General features: G+C 45.0%; 2 protein-coding genes across 2 annotated transcripts in view; both read left to right on the top strand.

Annotated features, from left to right (window-relative positions):
* The first annotated feature begins 7,326 nt into the window (after positions 1-7,326).
* TAGAP (T-cell activation RhoGTPase activating protein) lies at positions 7,327-13,921 on the top strand. The gene is made up of 9 exons (XM_009998532.1): positions 7,327-7,353; positions 7,463-7,516; positions 8,093-8,153; positions 9,619-9,791; positions 10,488-10,649; positions 11,112-11,221; positions 11,759-11,954; positions 12,479-12,593; positions 12,744-13,921. The coding sequence occupies exons 1-9, from the start codon at positions 7,327-7,329 to the stop codon at positions 13,919-13,921; spliced, it is 2,076 nt and encodes a 691-aa protein (XP_009996834.1).
* A 10,723-nt stretch (positions 13,922-24,644) lies between these two features.
* Positions 24,645-24,808, top strand: part of RSPH3 (radial spoke 3 homolog (Chlamydomonas)) — a 56,601-nt gene continuing 56,437 nt past the window's right edge. Inside the window, exon 1 of the mRNA XM_009998555.1 lies at positions 24,645-24,649. Within this exon, the coding sequence (XP_009996857.1) occupies positions 24,645-24,649 (5 nt within the window). The remainder of the gene's footprint in view (positions 24,650-24,808) is intronic.

Below are 24,808 nucleotides of genomic sequence, written 5' to 3'. Positions count from 1 at the left end.
GTGGAGGTGAGGACCTGCCCAGCAGGTTCCAAGCAGAGCAGCCCTTGGTGACCCCCAGTTGTGGTGGTTGGCACTGGTGCCCTGGGCCACGTTGCCCTCTGCAGCTGCAGTGACAGTCCCATTTCCCAGAGACCTCCTGGTGCCCCGCAGCAGGAGGCAGAGCCCGTGCCACGAGGAGCATTTGCTTTCTGAAATCCTCATAAGGTAGTAGTGCTTTAAAATGGGATAGCAATACAGAAGTGGAGTGTTTATATAAAACACTAACACTGCAGCTGTTGCTAGTAGCAACAATATGGCAATCACCAGCTAATATGGAGATGTTTGTTTCAAATTTATCATCTTGATTTTGATTAGTGGCCAAAACTCTGCAGAAGAACATTTTATTTTGCTGTGTGTGGATGTACATGCATAAGGACAGGGCACAACAGCAAATAAGTCTCCCAAAGTAGGGGATCAAATGTGCTCAGGGGAGTTTTAACTGTAGCTTGGAAAATTGTGCTTGGAAATATTTCCTTTGCCTAATGCTGCTTTTGCCTGGAGGATGGAGTCCAGGTGTGTGGCCATAAATGTTTCCATTAATTCAGTGGTGATGAGGATCTGGTTACTGGCAATTGTACTTATTACTTAGAAAGCAGGTACAACACAGGAATGACAAACTCACAAGGCCATCACTATGATGAAGAGTTTGGGGATATTCTCACCACTGGAGGAGGCCAACTGGAGGTGAACAATGGGGAAATTCCAACTACTTCTGGTTGCTCCTCCTGGGTGGTTATGGTGACAGCTGTGTTCATTCCTGGAGCAGCTCCTGCTCTACCAGAGTTGTAAGGTCTGCGACTCCTGAGCCTGGCTTTATTTTCCAGTTTCTGTATAAATAGGACACACAGACAATGAAAGAGAAAATTGCACTTGTGTCAAATTTTCTTGGTCTTATTGTGGACTGGCTTGCGGGCCATTGGCAGTGTGAAGATCATCTTTTGTATGAAAGTGTGATGATTTATGCCTGGAAATTACATGCAAGTTAGAATTAAATGTGAAATCCAAGTTCTCTTTGGCTTCCACTGAATCTCATTTTGAGATCTGAGATTGTTTTGATGCTGAAATTCAAAGCTAAATACAAGGTGTAGAAGCAGGAGAAGCCTACATCAACAACAAAAAAACCCAGCCATTTGTATTAATCCTAAGAAGTGAAATTAAGATTTGCACCTCTCTGGATTCAGTAAGAAATATAATCTGTCCCTGAGAGCAAATTAACTTGGCAGAAAAGCACCACCTCAGTTTCTGATTTCCTAATGGACAACATAAACAAGCAAAGTAAGTGAGAAACCTGGAGCAACAAAAAAAGTGAGTAGCACATTACTCTGCAATACCTTCAACCAGAAATATTGAAAACAATGGAATTCAGATTTAATTACACACATTCTTTATTATTCTCTATTATCTTGTTGTTCAGTGTAAGCAAGAAAAGTTTTAGATCTGCATCCACTCAGCCAGAAATGATGGGCAACTTCAATTTACTGATTCCTTCATGCTGGCCACCTCGGGAAGCCCAAGGAATGAGTGATTCCCAAAGCACTGCTGAGATACAAAAGCAAGCTGAGTCCCCCAGCACAGACCCCTTGGAAACGTGGCCCACCTAGGGCCACCCTCCACAGCTAAAAACCCACCCATTGGAATCAGTCACCTGATGGCTGGTAACAAACTTCAGAGCTGCCAACTTAGTTTTGTGGAAGGCACCTGTGAAAGAATAAACAAACCATCCTGCAAAGCAAATACCACCAAAAGGGTGTCATGGGAAGGGCACAGAATATACCTTGGGCTGTGCTTGCAGTATCAGTTTTGGTTTGTAACTTTTTCCTGTGCAATAATAACCCAGTGTGTAGAGGGGTGGTGCAATCTAACCCACGTTGCAGTCTAATCTTGATGTCTGTTGAAGGATAGAAACCAGCTGAACAGAGCTGGGAAAAAACTGACAGTGGGTTTTCCTTTCCAACAGCAGGGTTAACACCAGCCCAGGCCTCACCTGAGTGAAAGGTGCAGGAGTTCAGCACCTGCTGGGTTGATGGATCTTGTTCTGAACAGTTATATGTAAGAAGTTGGAACTGGCCTGATGGAAACTCAGACCACCCTCTTTTCTGTGATCAAACCCTGAACCTCTGCAATCCACAAGACAGTCTTGAGAGCCAAAGCAAATTAGAGCTGCTTTTAGAACACTTGTAGAAATGTGACTTGTTCTCAGCAACACTCGTGCCGCCCTGTTCTTTGGTTTGTGGACAGATCGTGCTGAGCTTTCCTTTACAAAAACAAAACAAAACAAAATCAACAACAAACAAAAAAAAACCCCACTCACCAACTCTGGATTTGGCCTAGTTGCTTTCCTTATTTTGGTAAATGTTCCTTTTGTCCCCTGGGAAACCACAGTTGTGCCAGGGAAGACAAAACTGGAACACAACCCCTTTTCAGCATGGAAAGGCTCTGATGAAGGCTCTTTCTGCTGTATATGGGCTTGGAAGAGTTGCTGCTCCAGGCATGTCCTGCTGTTCCCTTCTCACAGCTTGGCTCCTCCTGCATCCCTGCTGGTACGACAACAGGGTGAAGGCAGGTTTCAAGACTCATTCACACACACTCTCATTTCTAAGAGCCATCACAACAAGCATTTGTGAAAGTAGCACAAATAAACAAAAGTGAGCTGTGGCTGGGATTTTCCCATTTGTGGTTTGATAAGGAGAGAAGAAAACACAGGCTTTTCCGCCACAGCAGATTTGTTCTTTTGGTTTTTTTTTCACTATCACATTACTTCCTCCCCAAAGCTGATGCTGCTCTTTCATTGCTATGGTCAGGAGTCCTTCACTAAGGCACAATGTAAGAGGAAATAGGAGAAAAGAGGAGAAAAAAACCTAGCTTGACTAGCCATGGAAAGAGGAAAATCACCATTTGGTCTGTGTTGGCAGCAAGCACTATATAAACCCTCTCTCCAAAAATTGGCTGGACAAATTGCTTTGAAGTGGACTACAAAAATCAGCCATGCCCTGGGAGAGGGGCTGCCTGGGCCCAGGTGGAAGCAGAGACATCAATCTGTTGTCCTGGCTTCTACCAGGAGAATGCTTCACACCTCTCCAGTCTGGAGAGACCTGGATCTACCCAGGGTTAGCTGCTCTGCAAGACCTTCAGTTTGGTTCAGATATTATACCACAATGCATCAGAGCTTGTTGTACCACAGTGGTTACCTTAGGGTGAGAAGAATAGGTGGCAGATGGCTTGGGCACACCTGGAGCTGTTTGCAGGTGGTTTGTTTCTCTTAGGCCATCCCTAAGAGAAACAAACATCACCCTCCTTCAAAATATGGGGACACTTACCCAAAGGTTAGGGAGTGAGACAGGGGATGGACTTACAAGGGTTTTGTAGGACTGGCCTGTGTACAAGCTCTTCCCCTCCTGTCTATCAGGTTTCTTCCCTCAGCTCTGCTGAAGTGCTTTGCATTCCCTAGGGGGAAAGCAGGAGCAGGAGCAGGGACAGGCCACAGCAAAGGCTCTGAGTCTGCAAAGCAGACTTGGGTTGTAGAGGGTGAATTGATCTCTTCAGGGAGAGGAGAATGTAATTTAAGGGACTTTAATTTGTAAACATTAAATTTGACAGGCCTTTCTGTTAACATTCCATGTGGAGATCAGCTTTGGGAACTACATTTATGTTATCCTTCACACACTGGTGGAGGAAGCTGTGAAGCTGCTCTGGCTGGTAGGTGTGAGGGCAACTCCCTCTGTGCAGGTCTTCCTGTCTTCCTCCACCTGGCACAGCAGCTCCTCTGACCTCAGAACCCTGAATGAAGCTCTGTGGTGCTTGACAGGAGCTCTCACATGCTCATTGACTATACCTTTCCACAAATACAGACAAGCTTTGTACTCTGCAGCCATACAGTTACTCCAATAAGCCATAGCTTTATTAGGGTGCCTGCTATTAAATGTGGCATATTGTTTGAAATGAAATAAGCTCTTTGAAATAAATTTTGGCAAAAATTAATTGTGATCCACACCATACAAGAGCTATAAAAAAATGAATGATATCACAAAAAAAAAAAAAAAGAAAAAAAAAAAAAAAAAAAAAAAAAAAAAAGAAAGAAACAAACCCAAATTGTTTTCCATATGGGCAGGCAGGCCTATGCACACACCTTCCACATACAATGGCCATTATATTCTCACAGCTGTTAATAGATGGGAACTAATTAGATAGAGATGCAGCCGTGTGTGCTACCACAATATATCACATGTCAATATGACACCCATTACTGTATCTTTTCCTCCTGGGAAACTCAAAGCATTATACCCGGGGTACAGCTGTGCCCTGGTTGTAATCTAAGCTTCTGGCTCAGCTAATCACCATCCATTAAGCCCCTGTTTTCTTCACAAGTCACACATTTTCCAGATCAAGCCCCATGTCTTAATCATGCAACAGACTCAGCTCAGAAATACATCTGCATGTAGTGCTGGAAGTCAGGGCAAGGCAGAACTGAATTGCATAGGTCCCCTAAGCCTGTGAGATACTCAGCAGGCAGATATGTTTAGAAACATATTTAACAGACATACTGAAAAATAGATGCCCTTTGTCCCAGAAATCCTGCTGGGACTATCAGCAGGGGTGCTGCAGCTGCCAGGGAGCCTCTTCAGAAATTTGCTGGAGAACGAGATGCAGGATGACAATATTTCTGCAAGAACATACGTGGACCCAAGGAATTTAGTAAAGAAATGACAGATACTATGTGAATGGTAATTAACAGAAAATCAGCTACAGCAGTGAGTAAAAGAAAAGAACTGGAGTGAGAGTAATTGATGGAGATTCCTATAAATTCTGGCCCTAAACAAGTCTACAGACCAGTGTTTCTAGAGGACCACGGAAATTATGGGCCTTGGGAGAACCTGAAAATCATCTACAGCATCTTCCCCTGCAAAAGCAGGGCAGCTCTCCTTCTGCCCTTCTGGACATATCTCTGTCTAACCAAAAGTATATTTTCTACCTTGTATTTCAAAGAATCATAAAATGGTTTAGGTTGGAAGGGACCTTAAAGATCATCTAGCTCCAACCCCCCTGCATGGGCAGGGACACCTCCCACCAGACCAGGTTGCTCCAAGCCCCACCCAGCCTGGCCTTAAACACTTCCAGGGAGGGGACATCCACAACTTACCTGGGCAGCCTGTTTCAGTGTTTCACCACCCTCACACTAAAGACTTTCTTCCTAATGTGTAACCTAAATTTCCCCTCTTCCAGTTTTAATCCATTGCCCCTTGTCCTATTGCTACAAGCTCTTGTAAAGAGCCCCTCCCCAGCTTTCCTATAGCCACTTCAGGTACTGGAAAGCTGCTATAAGGTCTCCCTGGAGCCTTTTCTTCTCCAGGATGAACAGCCCCAACTCAGCCTGTCTTCATAGCAGAGGTGCTCCAGCCCTCTAATCATCTTTGTTGCCCTCCTCTTTACTTGTTGCAACGGCTCCATATCCTTCCTCTGTTGGGAAGACTCTTCCTGCCAGACTTGGGCTGAGACCACCTGTCTCATTTCCATGACAGCCCGGGGTCAGTACTAATCAGGCCAGATCTGATGTGGTTAAGCAAACAGGTTTTAGGGTGAATTCAACAGTGGGTGTAGCTGTAATGTGCATCTGCAAAGAGCTGTGCTACGACACAGCCTTGTCCCCTGCAAATGTGAAACAGTATCTGCTGGGGAAAGTGGCAGAGAGACCACAGCTTCACAACCATGCTTTCCACCAAAATCCATCACTGAAATATCCCAGCCCTTTGACTCTCAGCTTTAGGCCCTCTTTTTCACTAGATCATAAGACTAGTATCCAGGATACCAGCTTGTAATTTGCCTCTGTCAATGAATCAGTAGAATCAATATGCATTTAACATCAAATATGGATGACTTATCATAATGTCCTGGTAGAACAAGTACTGTTGTCCCTATGTCTCTGCTGTGCCCAGGTTGGATGGGAATCAGCACAGACCCTGAAATGGTACAGGGAGAGCAGAAGTAGATTTTTCCTGATTTTTTTTATCTCTTAATTTGAATTAAGAATTGAATTTGAATTACTACTTGGAGACATAATTCTTACCAGGACACGTTTTAAGCAGGCTTTATATTACACATTGTCACACATTACAAAATTATTACATAACTCCACTTCTTCTGTAGAAGTCAAATGCTTAGATTCTCACGAAGTAGTTGGCACCAGCGAAGTGTGTGTCTACATCTGCTTGAAGACAGTAAACTGTTGCCATTAGTTTTTAAAAAAAATATACAAAAACATTTCCCTGAATCTTGGCTATTCCACTCCATCATCTTTTAACTATCCTAAGTGTAACTTGATCTGGTGGTGCATCTTTAAGCTGCAAAGTCTAAGGTCTCTGAGCACTCAAAGGGCAGTCTGCACACACTGCCCTTTAAGGGTAAGGAGAAGCTGCCTACACTGCAGCCCCCTCTGCACATCACTCCTGACGCTGGTGATGCTCGATGGAACCTTTACCTGGCAAGTGTCTCATCTTTTCCGTACATAACAGCTACAAGGGCTTTTCGGTAAGGAAAAAAAAAAAAAATGTAGCTCCTCTAAAAGGAAAGAGGAAGCCAGAATTTTCATAGTGTCTTAGTCCTGCCCCATGATGCTTCTTCCTGTCTCTGAATTTCCACCTGCCCCTGCTGCATATATAAGGCAGCACACGTGGGGTAGAACTGTTTAGTCGCCTGCCGCCGTCCAGAGGATTAGTAGCAGTGGGAGGTGATGCTGTTTCTCTTTGCCTCTGCAGTTCACGGGAGGTGAAAGAGCTCTGGCTGGACTCACTCCTTGGGTAAGTACTGCTCGGGATTAAATCTGTTATGTTGCTGTTGAAGCCCGTGGGGAGCTCCAGGTGCAGAGATGTACAGGAATTTAGTTGGGGGAGAGGTGCTCCCACTGCAAAGTGTAGCTGGTGGGCAGAGCTGGCTGTCTCACTTAGCCTTGTGTTTGCAAGTTAACAACAACCCCATGCAGCTGTCACCACTTGCTCATTTTTTGCATAGATTAAAAATGGAAAGCTGCTTTTCTTTTTTGTTTGTTTGTTTTGTTTTAATCAAGAGACAGAGCAGCAAGGCTGAGTGCCTTCTAGAGAAGGGCTTTATGATCGACTTGTGTGGGATATCTTGTTGGTTCTGGATCATACTCGAATGCTAAACTGGCTTGCAGGGGAGAAAGACAAGAAGGCTGCAATTTTACAAAGCTCTTTCTTGTCTGTTCCCTCAATAAACAGGCAAGAAAAAGGATCAAAGGAAACCAGATTGTCCAGAGCTCCCCCGATCAAACTTCTAATGAAAGTGTTAAGCAGCTGTAATACTGTGAGTGTTTTTATTGCTTCAGCTCTGTCAAGAGAGTGACTTTGAAAAGCTCTGATTTCTAAACCGTAGCATTCAGTTACTCACATAGTGTCTTTGTTTTCTTGCCTAGTCAAAGACACTAAATGCTGGGAACATGGAGAGCCTGATTGAGTGCCAGTCAGAGGTAAGCACCCACTACATTTCCCTCATTCCTTCTTGGGTACTTATATGGGATATCTTAGCAAAGTGGGGGTAGTCCCTGGAGGAGCTGCCCAGTGCCTGCCCAGGGCAGAACCCTGTGAAGGAAACTCTATGCAGGGCTGTGGAAAAGGAGCTGGGCACCTCTATGGGCAGTCAGAATGTTTTCTGGGCTCCTAGGGAGCGTTGCTCAGGAATCTGGCAGGCTGCAAAGCCATCAAGGCTCCCTGGAGGAGTTTGGGAGGACATCTCCTGTGCCAGGGGAAGACACAGAAGAGCAAGCTGTGTCCATCTGGGGCTTCTCTGGATCAAAAGAGCAGCCTGAAGGGGCATGGGGTTGTGACCTGCTGGGCAGGCCTGGGGTGGCTGGCTGCAGGGTTTACCACAAACTGCTCTACTGGGCAGTGAGGCAGCGTCACCGGGGCCCAGGTGCCTCTCCAGGAGGTGTTGGACTTGCTTTGCTCATTCGCCGGAGCCTCCCGTGGGTTTCTCAGCAGCTGCAGTGACTCCAGTGGCTTGTGCTGCTGGTGGCAGCTCCGTAACCCCAACGTGCTTCTTGCAGGCTGATGCCAAGAAATGCCCCCCGCTGGTCCCAGCAGGTACTGAAGATGGCCACTCAGATGGTGAGTTTTAAAAACAAACTGAGGAACTGCCTTCTGATACAATGATTGCAAGCTGGCGCTTCTGCAAAACCACACGAGACTGCCCCTTCACCTCCCGGAGAGGGCACAGCCCTCAGCCCCAGCCAGGACGTGGCTTAAGCCATGAAGTGCCACTCACTTGCCTTTCCCTTAAGCTCAGCAGCAGAGGTGACAGTGCTGAGTGCCAGAGACCTTGTATCCCTGTTCCCTGGTCCTCAGAGCTGCGTTTCGTTGTTTTCCCTGGCAGCAACGGGAAGTAAATGTGCTCCTTTCTCACTCGAGCCTCACCACTGAGGTGTGGCCCTGCAAGCGAGCACCCAGTCATGCCAGCAGTGCTTGCACAGCACCACAATCAAACCCTCTTGGCAGCAGCAGCAGCAGCACTTGCTTTCTCTCACCAAGCAAAACCTCAGTGCCTGTGAGCAACCCAGAAAAGACCTTTAGCAGGACAGGGTCAGACTTGGAGCAGACCACCATATCAGACCACTTTTGAGGAGTATCAGAACCAAGCATTTTCTATGACACTATAATGTTAGGTGACTTTCTCATCATTTTTAACTCCTCCCTACTAAGGACTTGTGCTAAGCCGCAAATACAGGTACTGATTTTTTCATCTGCATAAGACTTCATTTTGGAGTGGAAGGCAAGTCCCTTATAGGAAATCTGCAGAAGGCTACTCCTTTAGAAAGCTTTCTAGCAAAAGGATCCTTCTCTCAATCTTTCTGAAAGGGGAGAAAAAGCCACCCCTCATCCCAATACAACCATCATCTCCCAATTCCTAGCATGCCCTTCTCCTCCAGATGCAGAGCAAACAAAACCCAAGCTAAGAAATTTCTGACCCTGAAGCCAATGAGGCACTACTGTGATACTCCCATCCTCTGGAACAAGTATCACCTTCCATGGGTTGCTGGCAGTGGGCAAGTACTAGTTCTAGCAGGATCACTATAGTTAGAGCTGGCTCTGAAGCTGACAGAGCTGGAGCCATGTGTTTTCATTTCAGCCTGTGAAAGAGGCTGAAAAGCAGGAACCCCTAGATCCACTTGTATCCTAAGGCTGGGGCACAGCCAGACAGCCTAGAGAAAACTCTTCTCATTGCCAGCTGCCCAAGTGACACCTTAGTTATCACAGAAACTGCTGCAATATCAAAAAATCTCTATAAATGCTGTTATTTCTGCGTGTTACACGTTCCCACTCTCTAAGAAGAAACAGCGACTAGAATGTAAGAAACCCACCCCAAAACAGGAAAGGTGGTGTCTTTAGAGGGATGGTCACAGTTTTACTGTTTAGGCAGTTGTTTCCTTAGTAACCATTTAGTTGTCTTTCAGTTTCTCCTTGTTTAGTTTGAGCTGTTTCAAATAGATCTCTGCGCTTCACACAGATGAAAGGCCACATACTGTGCTCTGTTGTTTTTTTTAAAGTCGATTTTTTGCTTTCCTTTTACGTGCAGCAGATGGAAGAAAGAAAAGAAAGAAGGTGATATCACAGTCATTTACTCTGAGACGAAGCTCTACCAACGGGAGTTCTCCAGGGCAGCTAGATGGAGGTGCCAAAATTGGTCTGTTTGGCCAGCCTCTGGCAATCATCTGTGGGGAAGATGACACACTGCCCCAACCAGTCCAGGTAAGCAAGCATAGTGATACATTTATCACACCTCTGGCTTCCAGTGGGAGGAAAGATCTTGTGCTGCAGCCATCAGGAGATGAGTGATTTTGGTGTTTCCCTTCCACGCACACTTCTGATAAGCTCAGGGCCCATCCCAGACATAGAAGGGGTCAGATCTGTGGATTTTGTCCAGCCCACACAACTTTCACTGAAATTAACTTTGAGTGGAGACAACCCATGACCAGGAATAGCAGATCTACTTCTGTATTTCCCAAAAAAAGTGTTCAGCTACAGACTGACACCAACAAATACCTAAACACTATTTTCCAGATAAAAACAGTCTTGTGACAGTTCTCCCACTCTGTTGGCTTTTCCAATAGTCAAGATTTTGTCTCTTCTGAGCAATATTTGCCTGGCTTGAGAGGGAAGGGATTTGAAGCAAGACTTAAGCCATCCCTTGGTTTCCTTCTGGATGGAAGTAAGAGATGAGTCCACTGAAGTTATCCAGTCCACAGTCACCAGTCCAAAAAGAGGAAAATCAGGTTATTGCTCCTGTAATCTACTCAGAGCAAGAACTAGATACTGACATAATTAGAGCACAATGGACCTCCAGACAATTTTTCTTCAGTTTCTAAAGAAATGTTCACCTGCTAAAGGACCTTTCTTCACCAAAGTAACTGTTATCACATTCCTGTCCACTTTTTAACTCTGCAGGATCTCCTAGCTATGTTATATATGAAAGGACCTTCCACTGAAGGGATATTCAGAAAAGCTGCAAATGAGAAAGCACGAAAGGAGTTGAAGGAGGAGCTAAACAAAGGCGAGAATGTTGATTTGAAAAGCAAATCTGTGCACCTGCTGGCAGTGGTCTTGAAGGTGAGCTTCTCTCATCTACCGTGATGGAAGGAAACAATCTGTATGGAGTTCAGAGTTGACCTGGTTTTGACTCCAAGCTAAAGCCAGGGCAAAGCCAGACTAAATGTTTTAGCAGTAAGAAAGATTAGCATTTTATTTTTCCATCTCAATTCTGGTGCAACTTGTGTTGTGATTTCCTGCATGCCCACAGGAAACTCAGTTCATCCTCTTCCTCAGCATCCTCTGCAAGGGGGAGTACTGAGATTCATGGGTGAACTAGAAGCAGCAAAGGGCTTGATCCTGCTACTAAACAAGTGCAAGCGTACTTGTGCATTGCAGTGCTCTGAAAGTGCTGGAAATGCATTGCACTGGGGTGCTCATGGTCAGGTATCTCAAGTCAACCTGCCTCCCAGTGAGTTCAGGTCATGGTGATGCTCCCTCTGTGCTCAGGGGTAGTCTCATCTACCTCTCTTGCTCCTGCAGGACTTCCTCCGAAATATCCCCTCCAAACTACTGTCCACCGACCTCTATGAGAAGTGGATGCAGGCTCTGGGGAAGCCAAGCAAGCAGGACAAAATTGAAGAATTGAAAGAGTAAGTTTTGCAACCAGGAAGTTTTGCAACCAGCCCCAATGTGATGGAGTGGCTGGTAGTGGTGGTTTCTCATGAAATCCAGACTCTCACTTAGAAGCCTCTCATTTATGTCAGGTTGCTATTGTGCCATGGGCTTTGCTTTAGAGGGCTGCAGCAGCAGCACTTCAGAAAGGGCAGATGTGGAGGCTGACTGGGAGTGCTTTGAAAGCTGCACAGCACAACCACAGGCTTTCCATGCCTTCAGGAAGCCTCCAGTGACACCTCCTGATGTCACCTCACCTACTCAAAGACACGGACTGCTGAAAGGCTTGCCTTTCAGGGAAGAACTCATCATTCAAGATATTTTAATTACCCACACACTCCACTGCCATTGGGGATTTCTGAGTGAGGCTTCTGCTGAGCGGCAACCGGCAGCACACACGTGCCTCTCCCTGGAGGAAGTGTCATCTGCCTGAGTTTCATTAAGACTTGCTCAAATCAAGAAGTAGTAGCTGCTGCACCATGAATTAACATCACGTTTTGTTTGTGTTCATGCAGGGTGGCTGACAAACTGCCTAGACCAAACCACGCCTTGCTCAAGCACTTGCTCTCTCTGCTCCAGCACATCAGCCGAAACGCCGAGACCAACAGGATGGACTCCAGCAACCTGGCCATCTGCCTTGGCCCAAACATGCTGAGCCCAGGGACAGACAGCACACTCCCTCTGGAAGTGCAGAAGGAGATGAATGACAAGGTGTGTTGGACTCACGGAGCAGCCACCCGCTTTGGGGCAGCTCAGAGCCACCCACAGGGATCCCACTGCCATTGCAGAAGCTCAACAAAACAGCACCCCTGGACACTGGGGCTGCCCCTCAGCTCAGATGCCCACCATGTGACAGGCAAGGTTGCCCCTTGTCTCCTGATCTCTGAGCAAAAGTAGCAGTTGCCTTGCAGTCCCTTATATTGTAGCACAGCTCCTGGATACTTTGCAGGCAAAGTTTAAGGGGCACCCAGTAGGCATTGCCACGGGCAGGCCTTCTGGGCAGCAAGGCCAAAGCTCTGGCTGATGGTGTTTTCTCTGCTTTGGGACAGATAATTCTTCTGCAGCGTCAGACTTCATCCTCTAGAGTGGACTCATCCTCTGACTTTAAGCTAGAATTTTGGCAGGAGCCACCCTGCTCTGTGCTGCCCTTTATACAAAAACCAGGCAGGGGCAGGAAAGACTGTTCAGTAGGTTTTCAGCACTTTTATCTGAAATAAACTGTTTTCTGTGTGCAGGTGACAGTGTTGGTGGAGTTCCTCATAAACAACTGCTCAGAAATATTTGGGGAGGACATTGCCTTGCCTGTCTGTGCCATGGCTGAGTCACTGGAGCACACAGACAGCTCCACAGGTATGAGAATGTAGTGGGTATGTCACCGACTGGGGCTGCTGGGCTAAGTTCTTTAATTGTATGGGGAAATGTATCTGTGGAAACACAGAAAGTTGTTCCCTTTTATCCTCAGATGGTCAATGAAAACTAACAGGTGCCTTCTCCCCACAGAACACCTATGTGCTGCTCATCAGAATGACTCTGCCTATGACAGCCCGGATCCTGAAGCGGATGCCAGCCCATGCATGTCTCAGGTGGAGCAGCCCAAAGGGAGGAGCACTAGTGTGAGCCGAAGATACCCGGCACACATCTCTGCCTCTTCACTGACTCGTTTCAGAAATGACATCAGCACGATGGACAGGAGGTACTCGGAGCCAGACCTGTCCTTCCAGAACCACCTTGAAGGCAAGATAATGAAACAGAAGCTAAACAGAAGTGAGGACAGTTTTCCAGTTCAGCAGAAACAGCTGGGGTTGGAGGCACTGGAGGAACGGCTTGCAATCCTACCTTCACAGTTATCATCTGACTCTCTGCCCAAAACATCCTCCAGTTGCTCCCTGGAGAGCTCTGATGGCTCAGTCTTCACCAGCTCCCCAGTAATTTCACCTTCTAGTCCCAAGAAAACCTTTTTAGTTAGGCCCCAGTCCTTCTCTACCAAGGCCACCGCAGACTGCAGTGCACCTAACAGAGAGATCAAAAAGCATTCCATGTCGTTCTCTTTTGCAAAAAGCAGGAAAACACTAATAAAAACCCAGAGTTGGGGGCCTGGAAAAAACATATTTTTTCAGAGAGACAGTTTCACAAAGAAAGAAGATGAGTTCTCCTGCAGAGTTGTCCAGGAGAACAGTCCTGGTGATGACATACCATTGCCTGTGGCACATCAGCAAAGGCCTCGTTTCAGGTCAGCTGATGACGTGTTCAGAGAGGTAGACCAGAGGAATCCTGGAAGACCACCCTCTTATGAAGAGGCTACTAAAAACTGCCTGGCCACTACAGTTCCCTCCCACAATCTCACAGTTCAAACCATGAGATTAAAGGTGTCAAGTCAGGACACTTGGCTGCCTCATCCATGCAGCAGTTGTGCACAGGACACAGCATATGCAGCTCTAAGGGACTTACCCAGTGGCAGAGTTTCTGCAGGAAAGGATTCTGATGTGGAAACTGAAACCCTCAGTGTCACTGTGGGAATAAACTCCCGTGTGAGTTTGCCTGTGACCCCAGGAGTCTACCGATTGAGAGCCATGTCTGAATCCTATCAAAAGAACAAACTTGAGTATGTGGCTCAGAGGTGCAGCCAGCCAGTTTTTGAGGTAGACCAGATCCAGTATGCCAAGGAATCCTATGTTTAAAAAGCCTATCCCTCCTCTTTGCACTGTACAAAGTAAATAGTGTAAAAATAGACATCTTGCTAATCCTTTGTAAGATTTAATTGGAAGAGACCAAGAATAAGCTAGTTCTGCATGAATTTTTTTTCTCTTGAAGCTCTCCTGAAGTGTCTGTCAGTTTGACATGTCACACTTGTTCACCACAAGAGGTGGTGGTGGGCAAGACCTGTGTATTATTATGTAAACATGTAAATGAATATGCTGTACATAACCTGTTGTGTGGGAAAACCAGCTCATAGTTTATAAATGGTGTTGTATTTCCGTTCTGAAAGGACAATTAAAGGGTTGGCAGGTCCAAAACCTGTCTCACCTTCCTTTCTTTTCTGTATGGTCACAGACTCCATGCCCTTTGTCATGAGTGCCAGGCTGACAGAATGCTTTGTTGATTTCCTGCATTAAGAAGTGGGCTGACAGTTACTCTAACTGGGGAGTAGCTGTTCTACCATCGAGGCCACTTCAGCACTGTTCCCTAAACCCGCTCTACCTGCTGCCATTCCCTCTTCCTGCTTGCTGGTGATGGGAATGACCTGACCACTAACCAGTATTAGGGTTGTGTACCAAGCTTGGGTTTAGAGCCACTGAAGCCCTTATAGGTTGGTATCAGGTAAACCTCAAGTGGCCTGAGGTGTTTTTAGTCTAAATAAACTGGCTGTGCTAAGCAGAAATAAAGAGTATTCTCAGGTTTGCTTTTATGAGGGGAAAAAATCCAAGCAACAAAAACTCTTGAAAGGAAACATCCTGGATTCCGGATTTAAACAGTTAAAGCTGCAGCTCACTTAAACAAAACAAGAAAACAAACCAAACCAAACCAAAAACCAAACAAACAAAAAAAGGAAAAAAACCCAAAACAAACCCACAACAAACATGTGGTGTCTTTAGAACCTTGTAAAAATACCTGGAAGTGCAATTTGTTTATCCATGTAGGAATTTATTTTGGTTAGCACTTACCTCCCCTTTTATAGCTCAGCATAGCCTTGAACCAGGAGCAGGGAAACTTTTTTCTCCTATGTAACTTCACTACAATAAAACATTTTTCTGCATGAATGCTAAACTGTCCATTATCTGCCTTCAAAGCAACCAGGCACTACATGTAATGTACCCATTTTTATACTATTCCATAGGCACAGCAGGTCTGCTTGAATGACATGGCATATCTAAGTAGTGGGAAGGAAAGTCAATGACTAGCAGTAAGAGCCTGCAGGCTGGATTTTGGGAACAAATACCTCTCTGTCAGGAAAACAAATTGCACTGCCATGTAATGGTGGTTATAAGTGAGGTGGAGAGGGAGCTGTAAAGACACAATGCTGCTCCAAAAGTGGAGCAGATTAGAAAATATCATACAAGTATCTCAGGTATGATGTTATCCAGGTGTTGGTGTTCACAGGACACAGAGACAAGGGAAGGAGAGTACCTGGCCTGACAGGAGAAGTTACGTGAGAAGGACCATACTGGTAGGTTGCACCTAGAGGAAAAGTCACCCCATTCAGCCCTCTAATGCTGTGCTTCCAAGCAAGCTGAATGAGAGGCCTCTGCTGCAGGCTGCAAAAGGCACAGGCAATTTTCTGGAATCTGAGTCACAAAATCACAGAATTGAGATCCTTTTGTCCAACCTCCCTACTCAAGCAGGGTCAGCTAAATTAGCAGGCTGCCCAGGACCACGTCCAGATGGCTTCTGAATATTTCCACAGATGAGGATACTGCAACATCTCTGGGCAACCTGTTCCTGTGTTTGAACACCCTCACACTGAAAAACTGTCTCCTTGCATTCAGGTGCAATTTCATCTGTTTCAGTTTGTGCCCGTTGCCTCTCGTTCTGTGTCGAGTGGAAGTGGTAGCTTTCTTCTGTAAAAAACACAAGCATCTTGCCCTTATGGCACAACAAGTGTGATGAGATAAGCCAAGTGCCATGAAAAAGCTCAGAAGCCACAGAACTGAATACATGAACTTCAAAATGTACTCAACTTCAAAATATACTCAAACAACAACACGACTTCTTATTTGGTAAGTGACTCATTCTTTTTGATTGTGGCAAGATCAAGAATACCAAGAAGAGGAACTGCTTTTTTCCTGTCCTATAACCACACCAGAAAACCCAGGGACATTAAGCAGAGCTAACCTTTGCCAGAGGTAAGAAATGTCTCTCTTTAGATCCAAGCTGTAAAAGGCAGACACAGGAATCACACTCAGAAAGCTTACTTGGGCTTTAAATATTCAGTACAGAGGAGCCTAAATCTTTCAGCTCCTGGATAAGAAAGCCCATTTGGAACTTCTTGTAAGACGTTTCAATAGAGAGAGAAAAAGGGAGAGAAGCTCTACACATTTTACAAACAAGAGGTAAGGTGAAAGAGTTCTGTAAGAGTGGCCCAGTTCTACTCACCTTGCTTTTGTATTTATTCCAGTTCAGAAAACACCACGATTAAACAAATCCTGAATGTAAACTGACCCCTAAAGAGATTTACTCCCTCACTGACAGGTAACTTCTGTCTTCCTCCATCTCTTAAGACGTAACTGTTTAGTCAGCATTATTTTCATGTTGTGTCTCTCCACAGGAGTGATTCATCTTCTGTATAAGCACTCAGGAGGCCTCAAAAGACTAGAACGACCCAGAAAGCAGAGAGACTTGCTTTAGCACTTACTCATCTGCCTTCAGCTCAGAAAACAGTTTTATAATGCTACCAGCCCACCCTACCATGTTCAAAGATCTAGCCCAACTATCCTGGCCTACAAGAGTAAGGCCCTTTAACTGCTAAAATACAAGTGAATTATCTGAGTGCCTTTGTCAAAGCTGCCTTTGACTCCTTATCCAGAAAGATCTGTTTACAGCTGGGACAGCCGAAGACAGATTTTTGTCACAAGAGTTGAATGATGACAGTATGCCTCCCATTCTCCACAGGTTACTCCATCATCACTATTGCATCACTTGCTTCACACATCCAGTTTTCTAATTGAATTTCATGAAGACACTCTAAATATACAAGGCATATAGGACCAGAAGAGGGGAAAAAATCAATATTAAAGCAGAAAATCCAAGCCATTGCCTTGCAAGGCAATGCTAGAATTAAGGCTGATGGTGCAGCCTGAATTCAGTTCCTTGTGTTTGCATCCTGCTGTTGTTTTCAATCACATGATACACTCTGTTCTTCCCCACAGGATGCACCTGCTCTGGGGAGGAACCAAGGTTGTGCAGCAAAAGAGAAAATTTTAATTCTGGCATTCCCCTACATGGTTTGCCTACCAGGGTACCCAGATTTTGGATATAAGTCCATGTCTGATTTTCTAGGATTATTTTCTATTATTTGAAAGAGACAACTAAAGAACAAAGGAGTTCCTCATGAAGCAATACACTCTCTCCTCCCTTCCCTATGCTGTGCACCAGGGAGTTGCAAACTCTTGTTCTCTGCAACTTGGATTAGGACAGAAGCTTACAGCAAAAGCACATTGCCATCAACTCTATGACCAAACAGTGAAGACTGAGGAAGCCAGCACGCCTGCAGGTTTCACAAATATTCAGACTGGCACTCAGATGCAGCCTGCAGACACAGACACTTACATTTAGTTATCTATATGCAAGCATTTATCTGAGCCTGTGTCTCATCTTCTGCACAGTCAGCATTTGAGTATCTCTCTGAACTCCTGGGACTGAGTTGAGTGCAGGTGGCACACAACTGCCTGAAAGTAGCTGTCTCCAGTTATTTGAGTATCTTAGGGCACCTTGAGGAATTTTCTAAGTTATCAAAAGTGGCTGCAAGTCCAGATATTTAGGCAGCTGAATCCTTCCCTCAAGTCTCTGACTGTGAAGTGAGTTTAGACTCCCACTTCACACACAGATGTTATATTTAGATACCTTGAATGTAGAGCTCTATAATCTGCAGCTGACACTGCAGAGAAACAGTAAAACTTGGGACTTTAGGCTCCATCTAAGGCTTTAAATGAAGCATTCTTGATCAGGCATAGGACATCCTGCTTGTCACCCTCCAGAGCTTGGGGCCTTCAGCTCCATCCCTTTACTGACAACACTGACTCAGACCTTCCTCTTCCCCACTCCTGACTCCTCATCTCTGCTTCATTTTCATTGCCTCCCCATTCCCAGCCTGCATTCCTCATCTCATCTATTTATTTATCCTTTAGTTGAACAAAGCCCCATCTATCCCTATGGACTCATTGTCAAATGACCCCAATTTAATTTCTGTCTGCTCCGTCCCTAGACTCACTTCTCTCAGCCAGTTAGCTTCAGTTTTCCTCTTCCAATTCTTCCACATTTTTCACTCACATCTGCACTGGCTGTTATTGTAATTAGCCCCACCAGCACACATTTAATGTCTGAGTCCCACACATGCACCCCACTTGTTTTAGTCTCTGCATATGCAGTGAATGAGAATAAGATAAGGAAACATCTCTGCAAGCTAGTCCAGTCAATTCGCAGCTGTAACTATGGAAAGCCTCTAGGATGAAAATTTCACAGACAGAGGTCTTTGGCTTCTTTGGAAGGAGATTTGGAGATAACCTAAGGTAAAATAACAAGTCAAAATAAGACATTTTTCCTCACACCTCACCAAAAAGTTCACAAGCTATGGTGTTAGGGATATTTCTCATAATTTGCTCACATTCTCTGAGAAAAGGTACTGTCAGTACATTGGATTTTTTCTGCCTCTACAAGCAAGGTCTTGTGGAAGAAACTTTCTAATCTGTCTGACCTCCTCTCGAAGCTGTTATCTGAAGGGCATCTCTTTCTGGGAACTCTAAATAATAAAGAGATCATGAATCCTTCACACTTAAAGCAAAACAACTGTTGGCTACTTAAGAATTATACTTAAGAGAATGATTACTAAGATGCTCACTTTTATAAGATCTGTTGCAACACAGCCTAATAAAGCTCTTCACTAGACATGGTCACATAACAGAACCACTTCTCTACATGAGATCTTTCTTCTGTATTTTCCTCCCATGATTGCTACCTGCACACCCCAGGTGCAAGATGCAACAGTGAGATTGCTGGTACAAACCTGTGGCAAAAATATGAATGGAAGGAATTCCACCAACTTCATACTAACTACTAGTAGCTTGGATTGTTACTGCCTGCACTTGGTATTTGGCATTTATTTTACAACACAGACACTTGGCTTTCTTTTTTCAGGTGCATTTGGCTGCCCAGAGTTTCTTACACGGTATCTAGTCTGGTGAAACAGGATTTGCAGTCCTCTTCTTTGGACATTGTGCAAATGGAAGACAAGACTGCATTCCCTGCATTGACAAACACCACTTGGAGATCAACAGCTAGTATTAGGGAAGGTAGGATATCCTGACAGTCACCCAGAGCTCCCTTTCTGTTGGAACCAAACCACTCTGTAAGGTGTGACTGTGCTCCACAATTCTAATACTTGAAATAATGCAAAGAACTCAGGACATTTTTTGTAATGGGAGTGTATCTCTTCAGCCTTTTGCTTAGAAATAGATCCCTATATTTTTCTGTAGCACTTAAGCCAAAACGGATGGGTTTGGGATTCTGCTTGGACTATATGGATACCTTAATGCTAAAAAGCTTATATTAATGTTAAAACCCAATGATAAAACTACAGCCTCATATGTCAGTTACATCTTGTAGGGAGTTCCACACAGACCATTTTACCATTATGTTCCCTCTTGTTATATTGCTGTCAAATTACAACAGGAAGAAGTATCACAGCAGATAAAATCCCCGTCTGTGTTATTTTTAGTCTGGGAATGGGAGTTCTTATTTCTCTACTGCCTATTCTAGTTTTGGTGCTGAGCCATCACAGGAGACCAGCTGGTTTGTTGCAGTAACTCACCAGAACTGCTTATTCCCAGGCTGATTCATTCCTCTCCCAGACACTGCAAGTGACAGTTTCAGCTTCCCATCACACCCAGGCAGGTCTCTTCACCCAGAGAACAAAACTTTTGCCACAGTGTTGCCGAGAGATTACAGCACTGGGGTATCAAGGGGTGACCTCTAAACAAACATAGGTAGGCAGCCCAGAATCCTGAATTGTAACCTACAGTAGTTAAAAGAGTTGTCAAGGAGCCAGTGATTTCCAGTGCCTCTTTTCCAGGGCCTTCAAGCTCAATGGTTCCCTAGAGGCAGAAGGAATTAGGGTAGTTAAGAATTGGATCCTTCTGCCATCCGAATGTGTCCAGAGATACTTCTCACAGGATTCCTACAAAGGGAACCCCTTAACAAAAAAGGCCAAGAAAAGCCCCGGTGGCTTGCTGCCAAAAGCTCCATGACAACAACATTATCTTTCTTCCCTTAAATCCATCAATTTATTCCCTCTTTCAGGAAAAGAGGATGTTTTCAAGTGTCATTCATGCAATCCTACATTCCTGTTCAATGTAAATCATGCTTGTGATCAGGGGTGCATGAGCCATTTTACCTGCCTAGGACAGGCTCCAGGCAGCAGCCCTGCTCCTCCACCACTGTACAGTCTCGGGGCTCTGGGAGCTGTGTGGAGCAGCTGTGAAATGCTCTTTTCTTAATACACATTCCCTCTGCATGGCAAATATGGCTGTCTCAGGTGGAAAGCAGCATAGTAACTCATTCACCAAGTCAACTCGGAAACTCAAGCATGAAGTTAACCAAGCTTACTTTGAAGCTGACCTGGTTGGCTGCCAATCCAGCAGGCATTTTATGGCCATATAACTGGTGACATCCAGCTGGGAAGTTCAGGTGATTAAAACATGCTGCTACTCTGCTGGCATTAGTCAGATAGCAGTTACTGTGGCCATCGTTTATCTCCATGAGGACAATTTCTGACTACAGGAAAAGGAAACCCACCTTGGTTAAGCGCTGTGGTTACATTTTTCTCTGAATTTTGTTAGCAGTCAGTCCCTATCGCATGTGTCATCAGAACAGTGAAAACTTCAGAATAATTTCTGAAGGCTAAAAATTCAGAAGAGGAAGCAACTTTTCAAATAAAAAGTCTGACAATAATAGAGAGAAAAATCCATACATAAAGAGCAACAACTGTTGGAAAAGTAATATAATCCTCATACAGACAGTTGACTCTGATACACACAGCCAGCTGCAAGTCTCCATGATTGCTGGGTGAATGATTGCTTTCTCTGTTTGTTACTCAGAAATGCTAATTATCTAGTTGGGGTTTTTTTTTCACTACAGAACACAAATCATTCTTATCCATTTGCTGTGATAAATACAACAATTTACATCTCACTTCTGAGAGAAGCCCATTCTGAATTCTTCAATTTCTTCTACAAGGGAGAGGAAACCACAGATTATTTTCTGTTTCTAACCTGAGGTGCTAGCATGTAAGTCTGAACAAACGGTTCACAAATCCCTCCATTGAGCTCTGCTTCCTCTGGTGGGTAATAATATGAAAAGGATTCTATGAAGGGTTTCACACTTTCTAAACAAAACATGCTCTTTAGCCAACCAGCTATTTACAGAACAGATCCAACGGCTGCTTGAAACTCTTCCTTCCTACAACCCACAGACCTCCCACCAACTTCCTTGACAGATGCTACAATCCAGATTCAAACCTTGCACCTTCAATATCACATGGGCAAAGCTGAAATTATAAAAATGTGTTTTTAAAAAGCGTTAAGGCCAAAACCAAGCAGATTCCAAGAGAGATGACCAGAGAAGATGCTTTTCCATGTGCTTAGTGCAGAGTCTTGCACTGTGTAATTCAATGTCATCATATATAGGACATAGCCCTGGCTACTTCCTCTGTGCACTGAGGGAGAAGTTTTAGCACTCACCTTCCCCCCCACTCCTCCAGGTGTAAATTCTGTCTCTTCATCATAGTTTTGATTTCACACATGAAATGCAGCTGCATAGCTTTGCCTGTGATTCATGAATCAGTTTTCTTTAACACAGCTGGTCACAAGGTGAGAAAGTAACCTCAGCTTGATTTAGGAACTTCACAGAGTGTTGTACTCTAAGGAGTACACAACTTGATATGATAGGATTCACAGATGCTCACCCATCTTATGAGTGACAGACATCAGAAGACATGGCATTTGATAAGTTTTTGGGGGTGTGAATGAGCAGAGCAGTCACTGGTTCTCCATACATGATCAGGGAGGGTGGTCTTGAGATAACGACTGAAGATCTGTAGTTAGGTTCTTCACCATCAGGGTCTGCTTTTTACACATGCCTCCTGCCCAATGCAGTTCTTGGACTGTGTGGTTTAACTCCAATAGATTACACTCCATAGATGATACTGCTCTGCCTCCCAGAGATGTGATAAAGGGCAATTTCAAGATGGACAAACAGTGAGGCTACAATGAAGGGGCAATAGAAGCAGATCAGTCTTGTTTCTTACTCTGCAAATGTAGTGCAGTTGAACAGCTGCCCTCGACACAGGGAGATGGAAAATAAAGCAGAGACTGCTTGGCCCAATAGGAAGACAACCGAGATAGCCCCTGTTCAAGGAAGAGAGAGTTTAGAAAGGGCCTGAGAAGTAACAGCAGCACACAGTCTATTTGAGCTTAGAGATGAAAGTCACCAACAACTGATTTTCCAATTAGCAGTTCAATGAATGATAGTTTAAAATTAAATGTGCAAAGCTCCACCCTCTAAGGTGCTTTCTCACCTCTCCAGAATGCTCTCCAGTCACTGGTTCTGAAGTCCCACAGTGGCCTAGGGCAAGAATACAAGCTCTGAGAGCAGGCTTGTCACACTGAAAAACAAAGCTTGTGGGGGACATGAAGCAAAGGGAACCTAGGGAAAATGAGATTCAGAGGTGAAGTTGTAGGGGGAAGCAGGATTGTTAATTTTGGCTGAAAACCATGAATAATTTAATCTGTTTTTTTTAGTAGTATTGGAGAAATTAAGGCCTTCAGAACTGGAATTTACCAGTCCAGTCCAACCCCACAAGCTCAGGACTAGGGTCAAGAGGAAGCTGTGCTGCTACAGAGAAAAGGAACTTTCATAATTTTGGTTTGAAAACATAAGTGATAGGATCTGCACTTTTTTTCCATTTGCAGTTACATATCAAGATTAACGACACTACTTAAAAAAATATTTATGTCAAGTTTAGTTCAGGTATTTATTTTTCTTTCTGTGTCTCTCATCTGCCAAAACTCTCAGGATGGCACATATTTTTTAAAACTAAGTATCTGCCTGCTAGGACCAGACCTGCCTGTAGGCAGTTTCTATGTATCACAGATGCATTGAACCTAGTGTCTACAAGAACAGCAGCAAAGACAGCACCCGCGGGCTGGCAGGAACCAGAGATACAACTCCGATGCAGTACTGCTGGTCCTCTTTGATCCCACCACTGCAGCAGGTTAAAAACAGGTTTCAGTGCACTTCTATTAATTGTTCTCCAACAGCACTGGGGCAAATAGTACTGTCACAATCCGCCACTTATTTCCTTTTTGGAGAGATCTTAATTTGTCGGGATCTGCTGAGAGGTCTGCACGTGGCACTGGCCTCTCACAGAGGAGCAGTGAGCTTTGGCACTGACTTCTAGGGTGAGATACCTGTCTGGTACTCACTAATGTTCCCAATGAAAGCAGCTGACTCCCAATTAGAATTTAAGAATATGCGGTTTATTAAAGGGATAAATAAATCAATTTGGGGCAGGACATTCAAAAAAGGGTAATCAGGAAACAACAGTAGCAATAATAATAATAAAAAATAATGGAAAAACAGCAATAATACTATACCAAGGTAATTTTAATTAACAACAACGTTCAAACATGTCCCTAGCAGCTTGGAAATGTCTCCTCAGACCAAAAGCAGAAATAGGTATATAGGTGTATAGCTCAACCCAGTTTTTCAGAAAATACGAGTTAGATCCCCAAAATCAAAGAGTTGTACTGGTTCTAGTAAAATTGAAGGGTCATAGTGCTCTGGCACGGCTGGGCCAAGCTGCTTATTCAGTAACTTTGCTGCCCAGACAACAAGCAAATATTGAAGGCCTGCTTTCCCCTCCCACAGCAGTAACACTTGCAGTGGGCTCCTACAGCCCCTCTTGTTCCACCACCCCACTGGTAACCTCAAAACAACTTCCAGTCTTGCACTGACTCTGCAAGCTTCTCATTAATTAATTATAAACACATTCCTTCCTCTTTACCCTTGCCTCCCACACCCGGCCTTGCTCTTTTTGTTTGTTTGTGGTAGGGTTTTTTTTTACTTCTTTTCCTAAAAGTTTCTCTTGCTTTACAGCTTCCTTGATGCCTTGCGGGCCTCCTATGAGAACTCTCTGCTATTTGCAGCTCTCTTGCCTGTGACCATCTACACGGACTGTCACGGAGCACAGGCACCTGCCACCTGACACAACTGAGCTGAAATAAAAAGCACTTCACCACATTTGAAGCAAAGATTTCAGAAAGCACGGGCATGGTTTATTTTATATACTTAGCTTTGGCAAAGTGATCCGGGCGCGTCACTACCCACACGGGATAAAACCCTGAATTGCTTTTATATTTCTCTGGATGGAAACGTTTCACACAACCTGGAGGCACATCCCCGCGGCCTGTCGGAGCAGGGCGCGCAGCTCCCTGCACACCTCACCCTTACCTGCCATCACAGACACCTTCACAGTACCCAAAACACCCACCTGCGTGGGAAAAAAAAGACGAACCGACACCACCCAGCAACGAAACCAGGAGCGCGGCTGTTCGGGCCGCCTGTCAGGACACCGGTACATAAGCCACCAGGGCATCACCCGACGGGCTTTTGCGGTCCTCAGAGGCACCGCAGATGGGGTAAAGCCGCTGCCAGGTTTAACCGGAGACCTTGCAGCCCCCGAGCAGCCCGCAGGCAGGCGGCAGGAGGACGGTGACACCTCGCGGCTGAGCTCCCGCATCGCCTCCCCGCACCAGGGCCCGGCAGGGCGGCCAAGCAGCTACAGCGCTCGTTTCCCG

This window comes from Chaetura pelagica, unplaced genomic scaffold (genome assembly GCF_000747805.2).
Source record: "Chaetura pelagica isolate M959 unplaced genomic scaffold, ChaPel_1.0 scaffold455, whole genome shotgun sequence".
In the NCBI taxonomy this organism is placed as follows: Eukaryota; Metazoa; Chordata; class Aves; order Apodiformes; family Apodidae; genus Chaetura; species Chaetura pelagica.
This window is presented reverse-complemented; position numbering and strand designations above follow the sequence as displayed.

Excerpts from the sequence above, each read along its gene's own strand:
- TAGAP (XM_009998532.1), top strand. The coding sequence starts at position 7,327 with ATGAAAGTGTTAAGCAGCTGTAATACT. Across the intron at positions 10,650-11,111 it reads TGCTGGCAGTGGTCTTGAAG|GACTTCCTCCGAAATATCCC; the intron begins GTGAGCTTCTCT and ends TTGCTCCTGCAG. Across the intron at positions 12,594-12,743 it reads GCACACAGACAGCTCCACAG|AACACCTATGTGCTGCTCAT; the intron begins GTATGAGAATGT and ends TTCTCCCCACAG.